Genomic DNA, 16,328 nt, shown 5'->3' on the forward strand with positions numbered 1-16,328 from the left:
TTGGTTTTGATCAGGCCTGTGAGCAGACACAATGGAGGAGGCCGGTCAGAGCCGCCTGGATAATTAGAGCTCCTGGTGAAGATTGTACATTAACTCTGGGCTGGGAGGTGGGAGGGATTTGAGGAGTGAATCCCTGAGTGGGCTGAGACCTCCAGCTGGCAGGGGAACGCAGGCCCATGCCTGTTCCCGGCAGGAGAGCGTGCCCTGTGCCCTGCGCCCCTGCCTCACCCCTCACCCAGGTGGGAGGCAGCAGAGGCCAGGGCTGGAGTGGCTCATGGGCAAGCACAAGGTGGAAGACCTACGGTGGCTCCGGGCCAGCAGCTGTGGGGAACTGGCAGGCAGACCCTTTGCCGTTTCACCACCAGTCCCTTGAAGGTCTCTCTTGAATGGCCAGAACTGCAGCCCCCAGACCCACAGGGAGTAAATCGGGGAAATGCAGGTGTGCTGGGTCTTGAAGTTGACTTCCTGTTGTTGATCACACTGCCGCTGCCCACCCCACGGCTGGGCTTTGGAGGACCAAGGGGTGGGGGGCTCTCAGGGCCTCTGGAGCTCACAGCCCAGGGCTGGGTGATTAAGGGAGTAGGGTCAGAAGGGACCTCCCCACCATGGAGTTCCCTGTCCACCTTCCAGCTTGACCTGCTTGCCAGGAGGGTAAGCACTGGAAGTCAGGACCCAGAAGATGTGAGGGTAAATGTGGAGCAAACCCTGGTCCCCAGGGGCATGGCTCTCAGGAAGGGTGCCTCTCTGTTCCTCTTGCAAGACCCTGCTTCTGTCAGCCTGGATGTCCCCTAAGGTGCTCTGGCAGCACCCGAGAATCCCCTGGGGAACTTTAGAAACTTAAAAAGATTCCAGCTCCCAAGTCTCACCCCCAAACCAACTGTATCAATATCTTAGGGGTGGGGTCTGGGTGTTGGATGTTTTAGAAGCTCCCCAGATGGTTTTAATGTCTTTCCAGGGCTGGGATCCCTGCTCTGAAGTCCTTTCCCAGTTGTCAGGTTGTGAGGAAGCCTGCCAGTCGGGTCTGCCTGCTCCTCAGCTCTGGAGCCCAGCTCTTAGCCCTTGTCAGATTTCATTAAGTCATTCAACTAATGTTTGTTGAGTACCCTCTATGTACCATGCACTGTTCTAGGCACTGGGGACTCAGTAGTAACCAAGACAGAGTTCCTGCTCTTGAAGAGCTTACATTTTAGAAGGAGAAGACTAAAACAAATATTATATCGTAGTGATAAGAACTTTGAAGAATGGTAAGGCAGGGAAAGAGATAGGGGGTGGTAGGCAGTGAATCTTTGGCCAGGATGGTCAGGAAAGATCTCTGTAGGTGACATTTTGGCAGGGCCTGAATGAAAGGTGGGAGCCAGGGCTCAGGAAGGTATAGGACACATTCCTGCCCTCATGGAGTTTGTAGTCTAGGTAAAATTTAGTCACATGAGACTTTAACTAGGAACAAAGCATTCATACTCAGAGCACGCCCCCAACCAAGGAACCCATTGCCGTCAAGTTGATTCCAACTCATAGAGACCCTATAGGACAGAGTAGAACTGCCCCATAGAGTTTCCAAGGAGCGCCTGGTGGATTCGAACTGCCGACCTCTTGGTTAGCAGCCGTAGCACTTAAACACTACGCCACCAGGGTTTCCGTCAGAGCCTGCCAGTGAGGTCTGTATTGTTGTTAGCTGCCATCGAAATGGCCCTGATTCATGGTGACCTTGCACACAACGGAATGAAGTGCTGCCTGGTCTCCGTCGTGTGTATAATGGGTTGAAGACTGGACTGTTGTGATCTATAGGATTTAAATTGACTGATTTTCAGAAGTAGGTCACCAGGCCTTTCTTCCTAGTCCTTCTTAGTCTTGCAGCGCCACTGAAATCTGTTCAGCATCATAGCAATGCGCAAGCCTCCACTGACAGACGGCAGCTGCACATAAGGTGTATTGGTCAGGAAAGGAACCCAGGTCTTTGGCATGGAAGGCAGGAATTCTACCCCTGCCTCCATAGGTGCAGATGTCAGATCAGCAAGGCTTCCTGAAGAGAGTTCCGGCATTCATGGAGCCTGTGCTGTATGCCAGGCCCCGGGATAGGCTCTTGGATATGAAGTGATCAGGCTGGCCCCTACCCTCCAGGGTACAGCTTGGTTTAGGAGACAAGTGGGATTTCAGGATGACCTTAAAGGGTCCCTTTTTCTTTAGCCACTTTCAGAAATGGGGCCTCTCCTCACTGCTCCTGGCTGCTGCCTTTGGGGTTCCGTGGAGTCCTTGTCGCCTGGCATGCAGCCCCATAGTACGATTCATACATGCTGGCTCAACAGGGGCCGGGAGATTGTGAGGTTTATTTTGCAGCCCCCAGCCCCTTTTCTTGCATTATTTTTTTGAGACTCAGCCCCCATTCTCCCTCTGCCACTGTCCTCCTCCTCCCGAGCCTAACTTTTCTGCAGGGCCCCTAGGACCTTGGGATAATCTAGAGATGGGCATGGTGGGCAGAGGGTGTCTTGGGGGTACCAAGAATAGGATCGGAGGCTGGGCAATGAATGAGTAGTGGGGTGGTACCTGGTGGGCTGAAAGGGGGCCTGGTTTCTGAACACCATTGGTTTCTCTGTGTCCATCCTCTACAGTGGGGACCTGGGAGACGTGACCTATAAGGGCCTTTTGAGCCTTAAGTCTCTGGGACAGAGTAATTGCTGGAGGTAGGACTGCCCCTCCTGTGCTAACCACATTCCCCAGGCGGGTTTCAGATCTGCCCTTGGCTTTCATTTCATTGTGATTTCAGTGGAATGAGATGTTGGACTTACCCCTGCCGGTACCCCAAGGCAGGGCCTTGGCCTCATCTAGCCCTAGCCACAGACTCATTATATCAAATCGTTTCTTTCTGATTAAAAAATTATAATATTCCATGGAGAAAACTTGAAAAATGCAAATAAAATTTATCTGTAACACTACAGCCAACATATTAGCATTCTGTGTAAGACCTCTGGCCTTTTTTTTTCTTCCTAGTCTTTTGTATACATAACTAAATGTTTACAAAACAATATCACACTGCACGTTTGCATTTGGTTTTGTCTCCTGTCTTTTTTCGGGTTCGGTGAGCTGTATTTTCCCAGGCCAACATGTCATTGTATCCCATGGTCTGATGCACCTTAATTTATTGAACCATCCCTCATATTCAGCACTTAGGCTGTGTCTCCGTTTTCGCTGTTGTAAACAATTCGCACTGAACATCCTTGTCTGTACATGCCCAAACACTTGTCCAGTTATCCTCTCAGGATAAACTCCCAGAAGTGGAATTCTAAGATCAAAAGGAAGGCAATCTCTCTAACTCTGTGTGTTGTCCCTGGTGGTGGTGGTGGGGTAGGGAGGGGGTGGAAATGGGAACCACTTCATGGCATGTGTTTGGCAGTGGTGTACAGGGGGTGTGGGGAGTAAGACCAGCCTCACCTTCCCTTGATGTGATGTGTTGGGGAGAGGGGGTGAAGCTGAGAGGGGCCATGTGGGTATTGCCTGAGGACTGAACCAGTCCCAAGATCCCACCTTGGGCCTCAGGCTGCATCTAGCTCTGTCCCAAAGAATCCTGTTTCAGCCACTCACTCACTCTGCCCTGCCCTACATTCCTGACCCCGCAGTTCCCTCCCTGGCTTGGCCCAGTGGGGCTGTGGGGTGGGGCAGTGGCTTGGGCTGGGGGTGGGTTGAAGTGCTGGATTTTAGGGTGGGGCCACGCCAGCCTTTACCGAGAGAGCGCTCGGCTTGGGGGAAGGATTCTGGGTTTCGATTACCCCTGCACCCACGTCTGGAGTCTCTGCGTGTCTCCTTCCAACGCTGCTCACAAGACATCAGCCCATGTGGAGCTGGGGGGGTCCCTCCTTGGGAGTGGATGCTGTGGGAGGGGACAGCAGAAGGCCTGGGGGGCGGGGAGGAGAGCAGAACCCAGAGCTCCAGTAAGTTCATCTACAGCCTCTGAATGTCATCTCTGAGGCCCCCTTCGCATGTCATGTCAGGAGTGGTAGTGGTACCCAGTTCCCTGCTGTGAGGAGGACCCCAGGCTCAGGTAAAATGACTTGCCTGGGGTCATGTCGCCTGGGTTCTTGGAGAGAAGCCTGCAGGGCCTTTCAAGCCTGGGGGCTGTGCAACAGAAAGTGTGGGGGCAGAAATGAGGCTGGGCATTTACAGGGGGTGGGCTGGGAATTGGGGTTGGGTGGGGCCGATTCTCAGAAGACTTTGAGAGCCAGACAGAGGGGTCTTGACTTGGGGAGACAGGCAGGAGGGAATCATTGCAGGGGCTTGAGTAGGGGAGTAAAATGATCACAGGGGTGTGTAAAGGTACTTTTTTTTTTTTTCTTTTTTTTTCTGACTGGCAGGTGGGCAGAGTCAGAAGGGGCAGCAAACACAAATCTGAGCCCAGGACCAGCTGCAGGTGTCCTATAGACAGACACCTGTATATATTTGGTTAGCAAATCCTTCTCCCCATCACTCAGCCAGCTGTCACCCCCTCCTCCAGCCTGTAGGAAAGCCAGGCTTTCCAGGGTCTGACTGAATGTAGAAACAGGTGACAGGGGTGATATAGGTCAAGGAGGGAGAATGAAGTCTGTGTCCCAGACACGATGATGATGGCAGTGTAAAGACACTACACAGAGCATTGACAGTGGGTGGCTCCGCCTTTATCTGTGCCATTGCCTTGACCCCTCACCACCTGTCCGCGGTGTAAGGTAGAGAGAATCAGGAAAGATAGAATCATTTCAGACACAGACATGCCCACCACCTGCTGTTAGTTGCCATCAAGTTGATGCCAACTCATCACGCCCCCATGTGTTATAGTAGAACTGCTCCATAAGGTTTTCTTGGCTGTCATCTTTATGGAAGGAGCCCTGGTGGTGCAGTGGTTAAGAGTTCAACTGCTAACCAAATGGTTGGCAGTTTGAACCCACCAGCCACTCCGTGGGAGAAGGACGTGTCTGTCTGTTTCTGTAAAGATTACCCATTGCTGTCAAGTTGATTCTGACTCATACTGACCCTATAAGACAAAGTAGAACTGCCCCCTAGGGTTTCCAAAGAGCAGCTGGTGGATTTGAACTGCCAATCTTTTGGTTGGCAGCTGAGCTCTTAACCACTGCGCCACGAGTGCTCCCTGTAAAGATTACAGTCTTGGAAATCCTATGGGGCAGTTCTACTCTGTACTATAGGGTTGCTATGAGTCGAAATTGACTGAATGGCACACAACAACAACACAATCTTTATAGAAGCAGATTGCCAGGCCTTTCTTTCATGGCACTGCTGAGTGGGTTTGAACTGCCAACCTTTAGGTTAGTAGTCAAGTACAGACCATTTATGCTACCTAGGGACCTTGCCCATTGCTCAGACCTAATAATTGTCCACATTTTGCTACATTTGCTGCATCTGGTTTTGTGGAAATATTTTATGGTAAATTACACATGTTGTGGAACCCTGGTGGCGCAGTGGTTGAGTTCAGCTCCTAACCAAAAGGTCGGTAGTTGGACGTTTTTGCAGGGATGCAGGCATGAATTTCTTTTTGCTGATGACTCAGGATGCCAGCCAGGAATCGGTTCCTTCCAGCATTCCTCCTCTCACGCCTTCTAGCTTGTGTGACTTTGGGTACCTGGAGAAAGGGTCCCCAGTGCCTCCCATCCACAGCTAGCCCATCCCAGTGTTCTGACAGTGCCTACTGTTGGAAGTGGTCTTCCTTGGGTCTGACCTAGATTATAGGGTGGTGGCCAGTGACCTGGGCTGGGAGTCAGGAGACCTGGGGTCTGGAACTGGCTGTTCCTTTAACTTGCTGAGTGACCTGGACTGGTTGGTTTCCTTCCTCTCCAAGCCTCAGTTTTCACAGCCATAGACAAAGGAGGTTGGACTAGATGAGAGAGGGGTGTCCATGGTCCCTTGGGCATTTGCTCAGTCTGTGATTCCCCCTCCCCTGGCTGCTGTGATGGTGGTCAAGCTGGTAGGTACAGGTTTTGATTGAGGCGCCTCTGACTTAGCACCTGCCCCACTTCTAGCTCCCTTCTTCCTCCTCCTTATCTAATCTTTCCAGATAGCACTGACCCTCCCACTGCCTTTTCCAGGGCACCCACCAGGATCTCAAAGTCCACCCTAGGCAGAATAGGGCCACCCAGGTCCTGGGATGGTTTGGCTTTCCCTCCTCCCTCAGACCAAGGTCTTGGGGTGCAGACTCCACAGGCATCCCAGAGACAGCACCCTCCTTCACACCCTTCTAGAGCAGAGTTGCCAATCAGCTCCTCCCCCTGAGAGTCCAGGGTGGCCCTGCCCAGGCCTCCAGACAGATCCTCCTCCTCTCACCTCCATCCCCCTGCCTTTTCTGCTGATGCCCCCATTGAGCCCTGCCCAGTGCAGGCTCCAGCTGGTCTTGCATCTTCCAGTGGACAGAAGGCTCATAGCAGGGACTGTTCTTAGGGCTCTGAGTGTCAGCTGGGCTGGCTACGGGGGCATGGGTGTAGGACGGAGCTCTTGTCCTCAGGACCCTCCTCATGGTGGAATGAGCTCCCTGAGGGTGGGGACCACACTCAGCGTATAACAAGCACGCAGTAAGGTTTCCTTGAATGGAGATCTGGATCGTATATGTGCCACCAAATGACCAGCTTTGTGGTCGGGGTGGCCCCATCCACTCTGTGAGCTTCTATAATTCCACTCAGGGCTGTGGAAAGGAGGGAACGAGGCTTCGGATGTAAAGCCATTTACAAATTATAAGGTGTTCTGCACATCTGAGGGACTGTTTTTACCAACGTGATCTTGGCTGGGATGTCACGGGCTTTTAGATAACAGGCAATGGCTGTAGTTGGGGACGAGCAGGAAACTCCGTACCGGCCTAAGCGCTGAAGATGGCAGGACTTGGACGGCCAAAGGTTTGGAGGCGGGACCGTGTAGAGATCAGTGGGTGGGCGGAGGGTTGGAGGTAGGCGGTGCCCTTCCCGGGACCTTGGGCGGAGCCGAAGCGCTCAGGAGGGGAAGTGAGCCGATGCGGCTCGTTTCCCCTGGAGAGCTCGGCTCTGGTTACAGAGCCAGGTGCGCACCCGACGCCGGGCACCTGTGGCTGGCCTGGCTTAATAAACAGAGGGAGGCCAAGAGGGGGTGGGTTACGGCCCGGGACAATGGTGCGACCCAGTGGGAAGGGGTCCCCGGAGCCAGTCCCCGCGGCAGCGAGCCCGGGAGGGGAGGGAGGCGCAGGCGCAGGTGGCACGTCACCCGCCCCGCCTGCGGCGGCACCAGCGCCCCAGGGCGCGCCTGGCGGAAGCCCAGCGTCCCCCCAGCCGCTCGCAGTCGGAGGCAGGCCGGGGCGACGGCTGCACGTGGGACGGCGAGTTTCGCTCCGCCGTGGGGGCGGGGGCGGGGGCGGGGCCAGGGCCGGGCCTCCCGGAAAGCGCGCAGCTGCCTCCGCTTGTCTGCGGCGTCTGGGCGTCCTGAGGGTGGAACCCGGGCACTGGACAGCCACCAAACAGACGCTGTCGGAACTCGCGGCCTCGCCTTCTGGACGTCTCCTCCATGAAAACTTACCTGTTTGGTGCCCCGGCCCTAGGACCTCCTCCTGGCCCCAGGTCTCCAGTAGTCCATCTGATAAGCGCTTTCTTGCTAATCTCTTAATGGCTTTACGCCCCTCCCACCTGGTAGCACCTTTTTAGGATGCCTTAGTCCTAATGAGTATGTGCCCGTGAGGCTTTTGAGTGGTGTTGGGGGCGTTTTTGGAAACCCTGGTGGCGTAGTGGTTAAGTGCTACGGCTGCTAACCAAAGGGTCAGCAGTTCGAATCCACCAGGCGCTCCTTGGAAACTCTATGGGGCAGTTTTGCTCTGTCCTTTAGGGTCGCTATGAGTCGACGGCACCGGGTTTGGTTTTTTTGATTTGGGGGCATTTTAACCAATTAAATTAAAAAATAATAAACTAACTGCTCCATATAGGGTTTTCTTGGCTGGAACATTTACAGAAGCGGGTTGCCAGGCCTTTATTTCCCGGCGTCTGTGTGTGGATTGGAACCTAGGTTAGTAAAAGAAAAAAAACAGGTGCAAACCATTTACACCACTCAGGGACTTTCAGGGGCCTTTGAGGCCTTGCAAATATCCTGACAAGTTTACTGGGGCGAGGTACAGAATGTAGTCGGGCTTAGTCTTACTTCCATAGACATCACCCTGGGAATCTTGTTAAAATGCAGATTCAGCAGATTTGGGTGGGGCCTGAGGTTCTGCATCTCTAAGAAGTTCCCAGGTGGTGCTGATGCTGCTGGCCCTGGAGGAAGCTTCTCAAGTCCTCACTGCTGTTTTTGTTTTCCTGGTGTCTGCCAGGAGTGCCCCTTCCCGCTGTTTTTCCCTAGCACCTGGCTTCCTTTTCTGTTCTGATCCATCATACAGACTTCCTGTCCCTTCTCAGTAGCAGGCCTGGGATGTTTTCCTTCCAACCTTGTTTGAAACCCTTCTGGAGGACAGGCGCCCCTCCTGACTGATCCTCTTCTCTAGCTGGCTTCAGTGTGCACTTCCCAAATGTGCCCGGCTTTGTAGATGTGCTGCAGCTGTTCCACGTGACTTGCGTTTGAGGGCATTGCTGGGTTTCCAGCCCCGCTGGGCACTGGGGTTGGGAGGGACTGAGTCGGAGACTTCAGGACTCTGAAGCTGTGAGAGCGTGGGCAGACACAGGTGGACATCCACATAATGACCAAGTGGATTTGTGCCAGAGGGATTAGGGAAAGTGTGTAAGGCGTCCGATTTTGCATGTCTGTTTCCTGCACATATGACCCAGACAAAGAGTTCCCAGGGGAAGTGTGGGGGGGTTGGGATAGAAAGGGTTTTTTTTTCCCCGCCTCAGGCAGGGTCTCTGAGGAGGGGGACTCTGGCCTTCTTTATCTGCCCCCCACCCTCCACAAGGCCCTGTGGATTGGCAAAGATGGTGGGCTACTTCGGGGGCTCTCCCAGCCTCTCCTCAGTTTCACCAAGTTATGTTGACCTTTAGACATCCAGCACCCCTTGCAGTGCCAGGACCTCATCAATGCTTTTTTCTCCCCACTCAATCAAAATTTATTCATCCTGTGTCCCCTCCCCTCAGGGCTGTGCTAAGAGACAACCAGCTCATCTGATTCACTAATGTCTTACAGGAAATTCTATGAATTTTTCAATGCTCTGCATTGCTCCTGCGTCGTCCTTCACACCTTCTGTGATTGGTCAAGCTCTGAACTCTGACAAAACCCACATCTGGTACCACTGGTTGGCACCAATACATACTTCTCGTGTTGTTCACTCTTCTGAGTATGTGACTTGTCTTCTCAATGAGATTTTACACTCCACGAGGCAGGGACCTTATCTTTTACTTCTCGTGTATTCAGCAGCTGGGAACATGATTTAATTCATTCAACATGTATTCCTGGTGTGCCCGCTCTGCACCAGGTGGCAGTCTAAGTGCTGGAGAAACTGCAGGGAACAGAGCAGACACAGCCCTGTCCTCATGAAACTTACATCCCCTGGGCTGGGGGTGGGGGCTGGTGAACAAAGAAGTAACACCTATAGCAGGTCAGAAGCCCTGGTGGCATAGTGATTAAGAGCTCGGCTGCTATCCAAAAGGTTGGCAGTTCAAATCAACCCACTGCTCCTTGGAAACCCTATGGGGCAGTTCTGCCCTGTTCTATAGGGTGGCTATAGGGTTTTTATAGCAGGTGAGGTGGGATAAGTGTTATGGAGAACAGTTAAGCAGGGAAATGATAAGAAGTGGGGGAGGAAGCAGTTGGTTTATAATTGTAAGTAGGTTGGGGAAGGAGGGTCTCTATCCTATTTAAAATGATCATACTTTAATAATTAAAAATAATTATTAATGTATAAATTATTAAAATATTTTAATATATTTATTAAGCTTACAAAACCAAACCCAGTGCCGTCGAGTCGATTCCGACTCATAGCGACCCTATAGGACAGAGTAGAACTGCCCCATAGAGTTTCCAAGGAGCGCCTGGTGGACTCGAACTGCCGACCTTTTGGTTAGCAGCTGTAACGCTTAACCACTACGCCACCAGGGTTTCCTTATTAAGCTTATAATATAAAATACAATTAAATATAAAGAAATAATTATAAAAATAGAGTAATTTGATAATTAAGTTACCCTCCATTTGAGGGCCTCGAATGGGTCATTTGAGATCCGAAGGAGGTCAGGGAGGGAGCCACGAGGGTGTCTGGGGACGGGGCATTCTAGGCAGAGGAAAGAGCCAGTGCCAAGTTGCCTGGAAGGTTTGAAGAACATGAAGGAGGCTGTGGGGCTGGAGGAGATGAGGTCAGAGAGATGAGGGGCTGCAGATCATGGGGAGTCTGTTAAGCCATTTTGAGTTCTTTGTTTTCACTCGGAGTGAGATAGGATCCTCTGGAGGCTTCTGAGCAGAGGGCTGCCCTGATTTGACTTGCCTTTTAAAGGGATCCCTCTGCTGCCGTGGGGACAGGCTGCAAGGGTTTATGGGGGAGTTGGGAGACCAAGGAGGAGACCAATGAGCTGTTGGGGGCCTGAACCAGGGTGCTGGTGGGAGTGATGAGAGGAGGTCAGATTTGAATCTGTTTGGAAATGGAGCCCTCAGGGTTTCCTGACCCATGAGACATGGCGTGTGAGTGGTGAGTGGAGGAGAGGAGCCAAGCATCAGTCCAAGGCCTGGAGCCTGTCTTAGTTACTTAGTGCTGCTATAACAGAAATACCACAAATGGGTGGCTTTAATGAACAGAAATTTATTTTCTTACGGTTTATTTAGGAGGCTAGAGTCCAGATTCAGGGCTCCAGCTCTAGGGGAAGACTCGATACCTCTGTTAGCTCTGGGTGAAGGGCCTTGTCTCTTTCCAGCTTCTGTTCCCTTGGTTCCTTTGTGATCTTCATGTGGTGTGGCATCTGGCTTCCTCCATCTGGGCTGGCTTGCTTCTGTGCCTGATCTACTCTTTTTATATCTCAAAAGTGATTGCCTTAAGACACATTAAACACTGATATAGACTCATTAACACAACAAAGAAAACCCTGTTCCCAAGTGGAATTACATCCACAAGTATAAAGAGAAAAACCAATCCCCTTGCCACTGAGTAGATTCCGACCCGTAGCCACCCTATAGGACAGAGCAGAGCTACTCCATGGGTTTCCACGGAGCAGCTGGTGAATTCGAACTGCCGACCTTTTTGGTTATCAGCTTGAGCTCTTAACCACTGTGGCACCAGGGCTCCTCCACAAATATAGGGGTTAGGATTTACAACACTATTTTTTGGGGACACAATTCAGTCCCTAACATGGCCCAAGTTGGAAGGATAGAGTTGCCATCAACTGAGACGGGGAGGACTTCAAGGGAGGTGCGTGTAGGTGGGAGTCCAGAAGCTTAGTTTTTGAACCTGCAGAGTTGAGATGCCTGTGGACATCCAAGTGTGGAGATCAAGTAGGCAGTTAGGTCTACGTGTCTAGAGTTCAGCAGAGGACCAGAGGAGGTGAATTTGGGAGTATCAGTGAGTGTGCAAATGGTGCTTTTGAACTCATGAGTATGGCTGAGATGACCAAGGGCATGAGTGCAAGTGGAGAAGGGAGGAGGGCCAAGGACTGAGCCAGTGCTGGAGGTTGGGGAGAGGAAAGGAGACTGAGAGTCCCCTCACGGGGCAAGCTGCCCGCTGCCTCCTCCAAAGGTCCGGAGCACCTGCTCTGATGCTAAATGGCCTGGGTTCAAAGCCCAGCTCTGCTGCTTCCTGGCGGTGTGGTGTATCCTTGGTCAGCTTTCTTAACCTCTTTGTAGTCTGTTTCCCTGCCTGCAAAATGGAAATAATAAGAGTTAAATGAATTTAGAAAATTAAACAACTTCATATGTCAAGTATTAGAAACGAAATTGCTGTTTGTCTTAGTCATCTAATGCTGCCATAACAGAAATACCACAAGTGGATGGCTTTAACAAAGAGAAATTTATTTTCTCACAGTCTAGTAGGTTACAAGTCCAAATTCAGGGCGTTGGCTCCAGGGAAAGGCTTTCTCTCTCTGTTGGCCTTCTCATCAGTGTTCCCCTGGACAAGGAGCTTCTTCATTCAGGGACCCTGGGTCTAAAGGATGTGCTCTGCTCCTGGTGCATCTTTCTTGATGGTATGAGGTCCCCAACTCTCTGCTTGGTTGCCTTTCCTTTTATCTCTTGAGCGATAAAAGGTGGTGCAGGCCACACCCCAGGGAAACTCCCTTTACTTTGGATTGTGGAGGTGACCTGAGTGAGGGTGGTGTTATAATCCCACCCTAATCCTTTCAACATAAAATTACAATCACAAAATGGAGGACAATTCTACAATACTGAGAATCATGGCCTAACCAAATTGATACACATATTCTTTTGGGGGACATAATTCAATCCATGACAGTATTATTATTATTCTTTTTATGGACCACAGGCATTGTGCAAAGTGCTTGTAATTCCAAAGGGAAAAACACAAGGGTCCTGTCCTCAAGAAACTCACTGTGTGGATACAGCAAGTAATTGCAGTAGAAAGAGACATGGCTGCATAAGAGGCCAGGACCAGGTTCTTCAGAAACAAGGGAGGGAGACCCAAAGGATGACTGGGGATTGAACAAAGAAGGTGTTGAGCCGAGGTCTGGGGTCACCAACAAAAGCACAGGTTACCAAAGAAGACATTCAGGCGGCTAACAGATACGTGAGGAAATGCTCACAATCATTAGTCGTTAGAGAAATGCAGATCAAAACTACAAAGAGATACCATCTCACCCCGACAAGGCTGGCGTTAATCCAAAAAACACAAAATAATAAATGTTGAAGAGGTTGTGGAGAGACTGGAACACTTATACACTGCTGGTGGGAACGTAAAATGGTACAACCACTTTGGAAATCGATTTGGTGCTTCCTTAAAAACTAGAAATAGAACTACCATACAATCCAGCAGTTCCACTCCTTGAAATATATCCTAGAGAAATAAGAGCCTTCATACGAACAGGTTTATGCACACCCATGTTTATTGCAGCACTGTTTACAATAGCAAAAAGATGGAAGCAACCAAGGTGCCTATCAACCAATGAATGGATAAATAAATTATAGCATATTCACATAATGGAATACTATGCAACAATTAAGAACAATGATGAATCTGTGAAACATTTCATAACATGGAGGAATCTGGAAGGCATTATGCTGAGTGAAATTAGTTGCAAAAGGATAAATATTGTATGAGACCACTATTATAAGAACTCAAGAAATAGTTTAAACAGAGAAGAAAATATTCTTTGATGGTTATGAGAGGGGGGAGGGAGGGAGAGAGGGAGAGGGGTCACTAATTAGATAGTAGACTAGAACTATTTTAGGTGAAGGAAAAGACAACACACAATATAAGAGAGGTCAGCACAACTGGACTAAACCAAAAGCAAAGAAATTTCCTGAATACGACTGAATGCTTTGAAGTCCAGAGTAACAGGGATGGGAGTTTGGGGACCATGGCTTCAGGGGACATCTAGGCCAAGTGGCATAACAAAATGTATTAAAACGTTCTGCATCCCACTTTGGTAAGAGGCGTCTGGGGTCTTAAATGCTAGCAAGCGGCTGTCTAAATTGCATCAATTGGTCTCAACCCACCTGGAGCAAAGAAGAGTGAAGAACACCAAAGATACATGGTAAAGATAAGCCAAAGAGACAGAAAGGGCCACATAAACCCAAGACTCCATCAGCCTGAGACTGGAGGAACTAGATGGTGCCTGGCTACCACCGATCACTGCCCTGACTGGGAACACAACAGAGAACCCCTGATGGAGCAGGAGAACAGTGGGATGCAGATCTCAAATTCTCGTAAAAAGACCAGACTTAATGGTCTTACTGAGACTAGAGGGACCCTGGAGGTCATGGTCCTTGGACTCTTTGTTAGCCCAAGATTAGAACCATTCCTGAAGCCAACTCTCCAGACACGGATTGGACTGGACTATAAGATAGATAATGATACTGGTGAGGAGTGAGCTTCTAGGCTCAAGTAAACACATGAGACTATGTGGGCAACTGCTGTCTGGAGGTAAGGTGAGAAGGAAGATGGGGGACAGGAGCTGGTTGAATGGACACGGAGAGTACAGGGTGGAGAGGAGTAATGCGCTGTCTCATTAGGGGGAGAGCAGCTAGGAGTACATAGCAAGGTGTGTATAACTTTTTGTATGAGAGACTGACCTGATTTGTAAACTTTCACTTAAAGGACAATAAATGAGTTAATATAAAAAATTCGAAAGAACCCCCAAAACTACAGGTTACACACTAGTTGGAACATCGCTTATAGACACACAGCAAGGTCAGCTTCAATAGTGAGTATTGGCCCCTTATGGCCAACGAGTCATGCCCTGCAGGGTTGGTGGCTGCATACACCCTGCTTGTGCTGCAGTTGAGAGACCCTAGACCTTAGCTCTACTGTTTGCCTCAGCAATCAGGGGCAACAGAAGGCTTCACAAAAAGGGGTGAGAAGAGAACTGAGGGTAGAAGAATGAATGGAGGTTTGTTAGGCCTAGGGCTGCGGGGGCTGCTGTGAGGTGGGTGTGAAGGGCGTTGCAGACTGCTGCATTGTCTTTTTAGAGCCTAATAGGTCCAGGGAACTTGGGATCAGCCTGAGGTTCAGCACAACTGGGACAGGAGAACTGTGAGGCTGGGGAGGTCAGATCACAAAAGGTCTTGTTAGCCAACTCAGGGAGAGGAGGTACAGGAGCATGGGATTTAGAATTAGCTCTGTGACTTCAGGCAAGTTATTTAATGTTCAGACTCAGTTTCTACCTCCGTAAAATGACACTAATGACTAGCCCCTTTCGGGGAGGTTGGTGAGAACTCCAAGACAACAGATGTGCAGTGATGGAGATGAGTTAGCCTCTGAAATGGTGGGTGATTATCACCACTTTATCCCAGAGGCATGGGGAGGCACCGAAGGGTTTTAAGCACAGGAGTGGATGGATGGGTGGATGGGTGGATGGATGGAAGGGTGGGTGGTTGGGTGGGTGGATGGATGGATAGATGGGTGGATGGCCTCCAGAGGTGCGGGATTAACCCCAGCTATGGAAACCCTGGTGGTATAGTGGTTACGAACTACGTCTGCTAACCAAAAGGTCAGCAGTTCAAATCCACTAGGCACTCGTTGGAAACTATGAGGCAGTTCTACTCTGTCCTATAGGGCCGCTATGAGTCGGAATTGACTTGACGGCATTGGGTTTTTTTTTTTTTTAAATGGCTGTAAGGAGGGCATTCCAGGCCCTAGGGTGGGCCAAAAAAGTCTGGGTGGGGCATATGGTTAATGGGTTTGACTGCTAACTGAAAGATTGGTGTTTAGTTCCAACCAAAGTCACCTTGAAAGGAAGACTAGAGATTTACTTCAGAAAAATTAGCCTTAAGAATCCAGTGGAGCACATTTCTTCCCTGACGTACTTGGGTTTCAATGAGTCAGAATGGATTCAATGGCAACTGGAAGGGTGGGCCAAAGAGGAGAGTAGGAAATGGTCCCTGACTGAAGGTTGGGAGGAATGAGGTTCATTGTCCTGCCTTTGAGACCCAAGGCTCATCCCCTTAGTTTGGTGTCTCACTAATGAGTGTTTCTCATCTCTTTGTCTCCAGGCTCTCTCTGCCTCTGTTTCCCATTCTCTGTCTTTCTGACTTAATTTCTGTCTTTCTGCTTTTCTCTGTCTCTCTTTCCCTCCCTTGTTGTACTTACCTCTTGTTTCCTCTTTCTCTGTGTCTGTCTCTGGTTTTGTCTCACTTCATTTCTCTGTCCCTTCCTCCCCCACCTCTTGTCCTCTCAGGGCTGGGCAGCAGGCTCCCAGGGCTATGAAGGAGTTATGTCAGCAGTGCAGGACAGCCTAGATGCAGCAGACCGCCCCCCCATAGGACAGTTCCAGCTCCTTGAGGGTGGAGGGTGTGTCGGGGGTGGGCTGGGTGTGTCTCTGTGCTCTTCCTGGGGATGTAAGGTGCATGGACTTCCCCAACCTCACCCCAAGAGACCTTGCGTTTTAACAGTGGGGCCAAGAGAGGGCTATGTGTAACCCAAGAATGACTCCATGGTGAAGGAGGAAGTTGCTTTGGGGGCCTCTCTGATGCCCTGGAGTCCTCCACCCTGAGGGAGGGATGCTGTGGGGAGATGGGTGTTCTCTCTCACACTGACCGAGCTCCCTTGCCCCCAGGCTGGTGGATGACCGCTGTGTGGTGGAGCCCGCGGCTGGGGACCTGGACAACCCCCCTAAGAAGTTCCGAGGTAAGACTTCCCACTCCCACTGTTAACTCCCCTCCCAGCTGCTGAGTTCTGGGCCTGGGACTGCACTCATTCAACCTCAACTCAACCCCAGCAGGCTGAATTAATAAGGGCCTGCCCTGAAGCCCTCACACTGCTGGATATGGCA

The 16,328-nt window shown here is 50.6% G+C and overlaps 1 protein-coding gene across 3 annotated transcripts in view; it reads left to right on the top strand.

The window, feature by feature from the left end:
- Positions 1-16,328, top strand: part of ITPR3 (inositol 1,4,5-trisphosphate receptor type 3) — an 84,219-nt gene that overhangs the window by 3,139 nt on the left and 64,752 nt on the right. For all 3 annotated transcript variants that reach the window (XR_010321927.1, XM_064284688.1, XM_064284694.1), the window contains exon 2: positions 16,113-16,183. Coding sequence is in view for 2 of the 3 variants with exons in the window: in XM_064284688.1 (XP_064140758.1) it covers positions 16,113-16,183 (71 nt within the window). In the remaining variant the exon portion in view is untranslated. The remainder of the gene's footprint in view (positions 1-16,112; positions 16,184-16,328) is intronic.

Source organism: Loxodonta africana, chromosome 1 (genome assembly GCF_030014295.1).
Source record: "Loxodonta africana isolate mLoxAfr1 chromosome 1, mLoxAfr1.hap2, whole genome shotgun sequence".
In the NCBI taxonomy this organism is placed as follows: domain Eukaryota; kingdom Metazoa; phylum Chordata; class Mammalia; order Proboscidea; family Elephantidae; genus Loxodonta; species Loxodonta africana.